Source organism: Bubalus bubalis, chromosome X, assembly GCF_019923935.1.
Source record: "Bubalus bubalis isolate 160015118507 breed Murrah chromosome X, NDDB_SH_1, whole genome shotgun sequence".
Taxonomy (NCBI): domain Eukaryota; kingdom Metazoa; phylum Chordata; class Mammalia; order Artiodactyla; family Bovidae; genus Bubalus; species Bubalus bubalis.
The window spans coordinates 134247359-134258585 of record NC_059181.1 but is presented as its reverse complement, the minus strand read 5'-3'; the positions used below and the strand labels follow the sequence as shown (position 1 = coordinate 134258585).

Below are 11227 nucleotides of genomic sequence, written 5' to 3'. Positions count from 1 at the left end.
AACAGTGGCTGACTTTATTTTTCTAGGCTCCAAAATCACTGTGGATGGTGATTGCAGCCATGAAATTAAAAGACACTTACTCCTTGGAAGGAAAGTTATGACCAACCTAGACAGCATATTCAAAAGCAGAGACATTACTTTGCCAACAAAGGTCCGTCTAGTTAAGGCTATGATTTTTCCAGTGGTCATGTATGGATATGAGCGTTGGACTATAAAGAAAGCTGAGTGCAGAAGAATTGATACTTTTGAAGTGTGGTGCTGGAGAAGACTCTTGAGAGTCCCTTGGACTGCAAGGAGATCCAGCCAGTCCATCCTAAAGGAGATCAGTCCTGGGTGTTCATTGGAAGGACTGATGCTGAAGCTGAAACTCCAATACTTTGGCCACCTCGTGAAAAGAACTGACTCATTGGAAAAGACCCTGATGCTGGGAAAGATTGAGGTCAGGAGAAGGGGACAACAGAAGATGAGACAGTTGGATGGCATCACTGACTCGATGGCCATGGGTTTGTGTGGACTCTGGGAGTTGGTGATGGACAGGGAGGCCTGGCATGCTGCAGTTCATGGGGTCGCAAAGAGTCGGACACGACTGAGCGACTGAACTGAACTGAACTGAACTGAACATCCCTAATATGTTCAATGGGAGAGATAATCCAGGGCTCCAGTTGTTGTGGTAGGTATTAAATGAAATAATTTATGTAAAGCACTTAGCATACTACCTGTCTTACTATACATTCAGTAAATAACAGTCCACTAGACGACATCTCTAAGCAGTGAGTACAAGACTATAACTTGAGGTACCAAAGAAAATATAAAACAGTAAATTTGTCTATTATTTAAAAATTATGTTTATACACACTGATATGCAATTTTAAATAAATGTAAATATGTAATCATATCATATATGTTGTGTTTGGAGGGTATTTATGTCTTTCCTTTTTGCTTGCCCCATCCCTATCTCTTTCTCTCTCCTTCCCCCATATCATCTCCCTTTCATATTATTATCATCATATCATCATCCACCACACACAAGTAAACTCCAGGTACCTCTTACTAAAATACTAGGATACATCTGCATTGCATTAATCCATTAAATCTCTTTTACATCTCCTCAAGAAAGTATGAAATATATGGGCATAGTATTTTGTGTATATCATATTTAAATAAGCAGACAAACATCAAGGATGCCTTCTTGGATTTTTTTTTTTTTAATTGTGGGAAGTCCTTTGCCTACTACTGGAAGTCGTGGGAGGGGGTGAAAGCACTCTTTTAAACACTTCATTTGGACCTACTAAAGAAGCAGCTGGTCAGTACATTAACCTCAATCATCTAACCTGCACAGTTAGAAGGAAGTTTGACCATTCTCAGAAAGCATCCTGATTCCAGGACCTCACTGAGGTTGTTAGGTTGCAGCCTCCTTAGGTACATTTATGGGGGGAGGGGGGGGTCTGCAATGCTAAATGTTTTCTTTCTGCTCAATTCTATTAGGTGCCTGACAGTTGTGCACAGTGAGGTGAGAGCTGCCCAGGAGAAAGAGTGGCGCTTGACTATGTTTTCCCCTGCCCTAGCCCCCAAATGTTCTAAAGGCCTCTGTCAAGTCAAGAGGCCAGGCTGCACAATTGTAAGCAGAGTCCAATGTGTCAGTGTTAGTTGTTGTTCAGTTGGTCAGTTGTGTCTGACTCTTTGTGACCCCATGGACTGCAGCACACCAGGCTTCCCTGTCCTTCACTATCTCCTGAAGTTTGTTCACACCCATGTCCATTGAGCCAGTGATGCTGTCCAACCATCTCATCCTCTGTTGTCCCCTTCTCTTCCTGCCCTCAATCTTCCCCAGCATCAGGGTCTTTTCCAGTGATTTGGCTCTTTGCATCACATAGCCAAAATATTGGAGCTTCAGCTTCACCATCAGTCCTTCCAATGAATATTCAGGGTTGATTTCCTTTAGGATTGACTGCTTTGATCTCCTTGCTGACCAAGGACCTCTAAAGAGCCTTTTCCAGAACCACAGTTCAAGAGCATCAGTTCTTTGGCACTCAGCCTTCTTTATGGTCCAACGCTCACATCTGTACATGACTACTGGAAAAACCATAGCTTTGACTATAGGTCAGTGTTAGACCTATTGACAAAGGAGTGCTGATAGTTTCTTTTAAAATTTTTCTATCTTAACAAATTTTATTTGTTCCATGATTTATTTTCTCATGATTTTTAAATTTTTATTTTGAGATAATTTTAGATTCACACGTAATGGTAAGAAATAACACAGAGATTCAGTCTATGCTTTACCCAGTTTGCTCCAATGAGAAACCCTAGCAGCGTATCGGTACCAGAATATTGGCATTGACAGTGATGACTTAGAACATTTCCATCACTACAGTGATACCTACTGCAGCCCTGTTATGGACAGAGCCACTTCACTCCCAGCTCCCACTTCATTTAACGCTTGCTAACTAATTTGTCTATTTCTATAAATTGGTCATTTCAAAAATGTTATGTAAATGGAGCCATGCAGTGTTTTAACCTTTTGACATTTGTTTTCTTCATTCAACATAATTTCCTCAAGATTCTTCCTTTACATGTATATGTATGGCTGAGTTCTTCACTGTCTGGCTGAAACTATCAGAACACTGCTAATCAGCTATACGCCAATACAAAACAAAAAGTTAAAAAACTAAACCTTTTCCACCTAAACATTGTTCATTGTTCCCTTATTCTGAACCACATAAAAATATCTAAATTTTTTTCAATATAAAAGTCAACTTCAAAAGATGATTCATTCAAGTTAGAGCATGTATCAGTAGTCTATTCTTTTTGTACTGCTGAGTCATTATCCATGACATAGATGGACGACAGTTTGTTTAACCATCCATCTCATGAAGGGCAATATCTAATCCATGTTGTTTCCAGACTTTGGCTATTATAAATAGAGCCAAGGTCTGGAAACAACATGGATTAAAATATTTGGTGTGTGTATTCCTATGTTCTTTGTTCTGTTTGCTGTGTCTATAGCTCTGCTAATATCATACTATCTTAATTACTGTAGATATGTGGAGTGATTCCTCTTACGTTTCTCTTGTATTCAAGATTGTTTTATAGGGACTGTGCCTTTCCATATAGATTTTAGAACAAGTTTATTTATGTCTCCAAAATACCTTGCTGAGATTTTGATAGAAATTGCATTAAAACTACAGGTAAGTTTCTGGAGTATTGACATCTGTACTATGTTGTGTCTTCAAAAATATAAACATATCATGTACCTAGATCCTAACTGATTTCATGCATTAGTATTTTTTCTTTTTAACCATACATCCTATACATATTTTGATAAGTTTATATGGAAATATTTCATTTTATCTTTATGATTTTAAATGGTACTGTGTTCTTAATTTTGGTTTGTATATGCTAGTTGTTGGTATACATAAATATAACCAAATCCTGAGAATCCTACAACCCTGTTGAATTCAATTATCAGTTGTAGGAATTTCTTCTCCTAGATTCCTTAGGACTTTCTACATACACAATCATTTCATCTGCAAATAGGAACACATTTGTTTACTTATTTCCAATTTTTAGGCCTTTTATTCATCTTTCCCTATTAAACTGCGTAGAAATTCTAATACTATACTGGATTAAAGTGGTGAAACCAGAAACCCTTGCCTTGTTTCTTTTCTTAGAGGTAAAGCATCTAGCTTCTCACCTTTCAATAGGATGCTTGTTGTAGGTTTTTATAAATATTCTTTACTAAGTTGAAGAAGTTCTTTTCTATTCTGAGTTTGCTGAGTTTTTATCATGAATGGTGGTTGGATTTGGTCAACTGTTTTTCTGTCAGTTGATAAGATTATATGGTTTGTTTTTTTTTTTTCATTGTACTCTTGATACGTTAGTTTGCACAGAATTTCTGATGTCAAACCAGACTTGCATACCTGGAGTAAATCCAACTTGATCATGGAGTCCCTCTTGTTTGGCACTTACAAATTTAGGATTGTAATGCCTTCTTTGTGGATTGATCCTTCTAGCATTTTATAATGACTCTCTTTGTCTTTAGTAATTTTCTCAACCCTGAAGTTCACTTTTTCTGATGTTAATATAGCTTGTATTTTTTATGACTAATGCTTGTATTATTTTTCTATCTTTTTATTTTCAATCTATTGATGTCATGTTTGAAGGGAGTTACTTATAGAAAACATATTTTTGAATCATGTTTTCTTTTTAATTCATTCTGCCAATCTTTGTCTTTTGATCAATGTATTTAGCATTACTATAAAGGCAGCTAGTGGAGGGGATGGAATTCCAGCTGAGCTATTCAAAATCCTAACAGACAATGCTGTTTAAGTGTTGCACTTAATATGTCAGCAAATTTGGAAAACTCAGCAGTGGCCACAGGACTGGAAAAGGTCAGTTTTCATTTCAATCCCAAAGAAGCACAACGTCAAAGAATGTTCAAACTTCCACACAGTTGTGCTCACTTCGCATGCTAGCAAGGTAATGCTCAACACTCTACAAGCTAGGCTTCAGCAGTACATGAACCGAGAACTTCCCGATGTACAAGGTGGATTTTGAAGACACAGAGGAACCAGAGATCAAATTGCCAACATTTGTTGGATCATGGAGAAAGCACAGGAGCTCCTTCTACTGCTTTATTGACTACACTAAAGCCTTTACTGCGTGGATCACAACAAATTGTAGAAAATTCTTAAAGAGATGGGAGTACCAGACCACTTTACCTGTCTCCTGAGAAACCTGTATGTAGGTCAAGAAGCAACAGTTAGAACTGGACATGGAACAATGGACTGGTTCCAAATTGGAAAAGGAGTTATGACAAGGCTGTATATTGTCACCCTGTTTGTTTAACTTATATGCAGAGTAGATCATGCAAAATGCTGGGCTGGATAAATCACAAGCTGGAATCAAGGGAGGGAGGGAAGTGGGGAGATGGAGCGGGGAGGGAGGGAAGCAATATCAACAACCTCAGACATGCACATGATACCACTCTAATGGCAGAAAGTGAAGAGGACTAAAGAGCCTCTTGATGAGAGTGAAAAGGCTGGTTTGAAACTCAGCATTCAAAAAACTAAGATCATGGCATCTGGTCCCATCACTTTATGGCAAATAGAAGGAGAAAAAGTAGAAACAGTAACAGATTTTATTTTCTTGGGCTCCAAAATCACTGCAGACGGTGACTGCAGCCATGAAATTAAAAGACGCTTGCTCCTTGGAAGGAAAGCTATGACGAACCTAGATAGCATATTAAAAAGCAGAGACATTACTTTGCCAACAAAGGTCCTTCTAGTCAAAGCTATGTTTCTTCCAGTAGTCACGTATGGATGTGAGAGTTGGCCCATAAACAGAGCACTGAAGAATTGATGTTTTTGAACTGTGGTGCCAGAAAATACTCCTGAGAGTCTCTTGGACAGCAGGGAGATCAAACCAGTCAATCCTAAAGGAAATCAACCCTGAATATTCATTGGAAGGACTGAAACCCAGCTGAAGTTCTAGTACTCTTGCCACCTGCTATGAAGAGCTGACTCATTGGAAAAGGGCCTGATGCTGGGAAAGATTGAGGGCAGGAAGAGAAGGGGGCTGCAGAGGATGAGGTGGTTAGACAGCCACACAGACTCAATGGATATGAACTTGAGCAAACTCTGGGAGACAGTGGAGGGCAGAGGAGCCTGGAGTGCTGCCGTCTACGGGATCGCAGAGTAGTACACAACTTAGGGACTGAAGAACAACAACGTGTATATTTATTAAGCTGCCTCTACCATTATCACATACACTAAAAGTTTGTGAACCTGTTCTCTACACTCTCTGTGCCATTTCACACGTGGTTACTTCTTTCAGAAATGTTCTTTCCCCGCACCCACACCTGTAAATACAAAAATGCAGCTATCTCTATGAAGCAGTCCCTGCTCTCATTTTCACCACCACCAGCCCATGCAAGGGACATGTGTTGCTATGAGATGAATAATATGCCGGAAATAATCAGAACTGGGGTGTAGAGGAGTGTTGGGGAACACTGGAATGAAGCAGCTGGACTACAGTGGTGGAAAGGTCCCATAGTTTGTACTTGGAACTTGCGCATTTGAGCTAACATTGCAAAAAAAAAAAAAAAAGTGAGGGGAGCAGGGTGAAAAATAAACAGGGCAGGGGAAAGAAGAATGAAGCAGCAACAGAGTAGCTCCCATGGGCTCCCCATAAGTCAGAACAGCAAATCCATCTCCCCGTGTATCCTCCCCCCCCCAATCATCAGATGTATTAATATTTCTGTTAGGAGGAGGGGTGTTTGTGCAGAATGGCTACCAAGCACCAGCCTCCTTCGGAGAGGGCGATGGCAGCCCACTCCAGTACTCTTGCCTGGAAAATCCCATGGACGGCGGAGCCTGGGCGGCTCCTCCGTCCATGGGGTCGGGAAGAGTCGGACACGACTGAGCGACTTCACTTTCACTTTTCACTTTCGTGCGCTGGAGAAGGAAATGGCAACCCACTCCAGTGTTCTTGCCTGGAGAATCCCAGGGACGGGGGAGCCTGGTGGACTGCCGTCTATGAGGTCACAGAGAGTTGGACACGGCTGAAGTGACTTAGCATTTAGCATAGCACCAGCCTCCGGGCGCCATGTTTTTAACTGTGTAACTAAATGAGCTTGCCTCCGTAGGAGCCTGCCAGGGGACTGGCTGCTCTGATGAGGCCAAGAAAAGTATGGAACACCCACCTCCTAAGAATAAGCCTTCACTCTGAACACTTATACTCTCATTTGTCCCTGTGGTTGCCTCCATCCCGAAAGCTCTTTATCTCCATGTTTGCTTGTGCAAATCTTGCCCATCCCGCAGGACCTCTCCCAAAGCCCCAGGGGACTGTGCCGAAGCATCTGCCTCTGGAACTGAGAGTTGAGAACAGCACCAAAGTGCAGGAAGGGAGCTGCCCCTCCCCTTGACTATTCCTCTCCACGTTTTCCGGGCTCTGAGTTACAAGGCAAGCTGGCACCTCCAACCTAAACACACAGGCACATATATTTGGTTGAGTCTGTCTAGGTTCAAGCAGAAGCTGATTGGCTGCTGTCCGATGGTTGGCAAAATACCCCGTATTATTTAGTGGGGATTCAGGACAGGCCCACTTGGCCAGCTTGGGGTCCTGGAGCCAGGCCCCCAGCACATCCCAGGCTCATCTCACCCAACCCCACAGGCGAAGTGCCCTGCCACGCACCAGCCCCCCAGCTGGCTCTTCCCCCCCGCCTCCGCACCCCCCTCCCCCACGTCGGGAATCCAGGAGAGCTGGTTCCGGGTGAATTTCAAGCCCCGCCCCGAGGCTCCATCCACCCCTCCTTCCTGCCCCCTTTTGACCCCTCGCAGCCCGCCACGTGCTACCTGGCCTCCCACGTCCGCCCCTCCCGCCGCCTGCGCCCCCTTGCGCTCGGCCCCCGCGTCGTCCTTGTCCCAAGTCGACTTCGCTCCCTCAGCCCTCGCCGTCGGCAGCATTTCCCACCTGGAACCGCGTTGCCGCCGCCCTCGCTGCCGCGCGCCGCCCACGCTCCGCTCGCCTGACCGCGACTCCTCGCCCGGCTCGCCAGCCCTGTCTTCCCACGCCGCCACCCGCCCGCCGCCCGGCATGGCCCTGCAGCAAACAGGTAAGAAGACGCGGGAAGAGCCTGTGCCGCAGAAGGCCGCAGAGGGCTCGTCGTCGCTGAGCTCGTCGTCGCCGGGCTCGGCGGCGGTGCACGCAGACGGCCCGCAGCCTCCCAAGAAGCCCAAGCGGACGGTGGTGCGGCGCTCACTGGTGGACTACCTGAAGGGGCGCGAGGTGGGCGCGCGGGGCCGCGCGGGGCTCTCAGGCTTCGATAGCGAGCTGCATGGCCTCGCGGTGCGGAAGCTGCCAGAGCTGCTGCGGGAGCGCGAACTGTCCTTGGGCACCATGGACAAGGTGTTCGCGTCGCAGTGGCTGAACGCCAGGCAGGTGGTGTGCGGTACCAAGTGCAACACGCTCTTCGTGGTGGACGTGCAGTCCAGCCAGGTAACGCGCATCCCCCTCATGAGGGATCGTCGGCACTCGCCGGCCCACGCCCAGCAGGGCTGCGGCATCCATGCCCTCCAGCTGAATCCCTCCAAGACGCTGCTGGCCACCGGGGGTGAGAACCCCAACAGCCTGGCCATCTACTGGTTGCCAACGCTGGATCCCTTGTGCCTGGGCGACCACGGCCACAAAGACTGGATCTTCGCCGTCGACTGGATGAGCGACACGGTGGTGGTGAGCGGCTCCCGCGACGGCACCTTGGGCATCTGGAAGATAGACCCCGACGTATTCCGGAGCAGCATGGCCTGGCACCCTGGTGCAGGGCTCTCCGTGTATGCCCACATCCGTCCCATGGAAGTGGAGGATGTCCCCAGGGCCGACACCAACCCAGGTAACTGCAAGGTGCGGGCTGTGGCCTTCGGCGCCAAGAGGCAGGAGCTGGGAGCCGTGACCATGGATGGCTACTTCCACCTGTGGAAAGCCCAGAATACCCTGTCCAGGCTGTTGTCCATCAGACTGCCTTACTGCAGAGACAACGTGTGCCTGACCTACTGCGATGAGTTGTCCCTGTACGCGGTAGGCTCCCAGTCCCATATCTCTTTCCTGGATCTGCGCCAGGGTCACCAGAGCATCCGGTACCTGTGCTCCCGCGAGGGCAGCACGGGTGTGCGCTCCCTGAGCTTCTATGAGCACATCGTCACCGTGGGCACTGGCCAGGGCTCTCTGCTCTTCTATGACTTCCGCGCGCAGAAGTTCCTGGAGGAGAAGGTCTCTGACAGCCAGCGCTCCTCTCCGCGGCCCACAGGGAAGAGGTTCAGGCTGATCTGTGGCAGAGGCTGGCTCAACCAAGATGACCTGCAGATGAACTACTTCAGTGCCTTGGGCGAGTTGCCTAATGCTCTCTACACCCACTGTTACAACTGGCCGGAGATGAAGCTCTTCGTCGCTGGCGGCCCTCTTCCTTCAAGCCTCCGTGGGAACTATGCAGGCCTCTGGAGCTAAGGATGGCCGCCCTGTCCTCAAAGTGCCCAGATTTACCTTCCGGTCCCCTCGCGCTTTTCTCCTTTGCCCTGTGTTTGTGCTTTTGAGTCTGTGTGGCTTTTATCTTTCAGATTAAAAAAATCCAGTTTACCTCTGCTTAGGGTATTAGGCGAAGAGAGATGGCGACCTAGAGAGTGGAGTTACCCTTCAGTCAGTCAAAATTTGGCTTTAACACTTTTATACACCTGTCCAATAGTGTCGTTTTGAATTATACACAAAAAGTTTGACTGATTCTTAGTTCTGTTTACTGTTTGAGTCATTTATGTATTCTCTCACTTTAATGCCTGGCAGTCATGGTTTTACAATTCTGTATATTTTCTTTTTCTGTTACCAGTATTATGATGATACTGTTTTGGTCGTTTTTCATCACAGATAGATGGTATATTGAGAGTATTTTTTAAAAAAAGAGTTTGTACATGTGTTCTGGAAAGCTGGCTGTAGTATTATAGTGTTGTTCCAGTGGGAAGGTACATGCCAGTTTCTAGATTACCAGGTTTTGGAAGCATTCCATTTGCAAATTGTAATCTTCATGTTTGTAGTTTGTAAATTGTTGGTGCTAAACATGCTGTTTAAGAACTTCATTCATGTTGAAAACAAGATTGTCATACAATCTTGGGTTTTTTGGTACCAAAATCTCAATTGGTCAGAACACTTTAGGAATGCAAGGGTTCTGCTGATTGACTTTTCAGAATTAATCTAAAAACCCATTTTCTCTTTTAAGTTTTCCTGACCTGTTGTTAAATAGATAACGGAATATATATTTTCTCACTTCTTGCCTTAGTAGTATTAACACTTGTGAGTATATTTGAATGTTTGTTGTTTAAGGTACTTGCACAGTTTCAGTGCCATCATTCAAAGTGGATTCCATGTATGAAAATGTAGAATGTATCACAGGCTAGGTAGAATGTATACTGATCCTGATCCAGGGTATAGAACTGGATATTTTTGCTTTTGCTGTTTTCAATACCAAATACTATACTTGAACATGCTTTAAAATTTCTAATTCTGCTTAACAAAGTCATAGAAAAATACTGCAAAGAAGGAAAATGAACCCAGTCCCTACTTCTGAAAAAGATTGTTAGTTTGTAAAGTTAAATTTGTTAAGATTTTATTTTGTCAAGTTCAAAGATTCTTATCTAAAGTAGAATAAACAGATTGTTAAAAAGTTGTTGGGATGTTATGACTCTCAATACAGTAATATGCGATTATCAAGGATACAGGATGTTTATTCTAAGAAGATGGGCCAGAAAGTAAAAGTAAATGCCATTAGGTTGAAGAAAAGTACTTTGGAGCATAGACAAATACAAAACATGGTTTGTTAGGAAAACAGATTGTACTTCTCCATATGTGAGAATACTGGAAGTGAGGAGAGAGACTGGCCTTTCCTCACAACTGGCCAGGTTGTGCTGATCTTGCATTAGTGTTGTGGCATGTCTGTTTTTCCTTAAATATTTCAGCACTCAGATGTTGCCTTGGTGTCCATTACATGCTGTTCAATTGAAAATCTGAACCAATTGAGTAATATAATGAGTGATTCTAAAAGTAAGTTAAGAAATACAGTGGGGAAAAGCAGTTTTTGTTTACAGAGATCATGTTAACAGGGTTGTATAGTTGTTATATTGGAGAAGGAAATGGCAACCCACTCCAGTACTCTTGCCTGGAAAACTCCATGGATGGAGGAGCCTGGTAGGCTACAGTCCATGGGGGTCTCAAAGAGTTGGACACAACTGAGCAACTTCACCTTCTTCCTTTCTGTAGTTCCTTTTGGAGAAGGAAATGGCAACCTATTCCAGTGTTCTTTCCTGGAGAATCCTATGGACAGAGGGTCCTGGCGGGCTACAGTCTATGGGGTTGCAAGAGTCGGACACTACTAAGCAACTAACACACACATAGTTGTTATATGAGCTTCCCAGGTGACACTAGTGGTGAAGAACTAGCTTGTCATTGCAGGAGATGTAAGAGACGTGGGTTTGATCCCTGGGTTGGGAAGATCCCCTGGAGAAGGAAATGGCAACCCACTCCAATACTGTTGCCTGAAGAATCCCATGGACGGAGGAGCCTGGAAGGCTACAGTCCATGGGGTTGCAAAGAAGCGAATCAGCATAGTTGTTATATAGCAATAAAATGTATTTGTATGCATTTATGTGTCTCCAACTCAGTTGTAAATGTCTTAAGAGCAGAGAATGTAACT

At 44.7% G+C, this 11227-nt stretch overlaps 1 protein-coding gene across 1 annotated transcript; it reads left to right on the top strand.

Annotated features, from left to right (window-relative positions):
- The first annotated feature begins 7533 nt into the window (after window positions 1-7533).
- Window positions 7534-10201, top strand: LOC112582209 (DDB1- and CUL4-associated factor 12-like protein 2). The gene has a single exon (XM_044936912.2). It carries the CDS (start codon window positions 7594-7596, stop codon window positions 8995-8997), a length of 1404 nt encoding a protein of 467 aa, XP_044792847.2. The 5' UTR covers window positions 7534-7593; the 3' UTR covers window positions 8998-10201.
- The last annotated feature ends 1026 nt before the right edge of the window (window positions 10202-11227 follow it).

Excerpts from the sequence above, each read along its gene's own strand:
- LOC112582209 (XM_044936912.2), top strand. The coding sequence starts at position 7,594 with ATGGCCCTGCAGCAAACAGGTAAGAAGACGCGGGAAGAGCCTGTGCCG.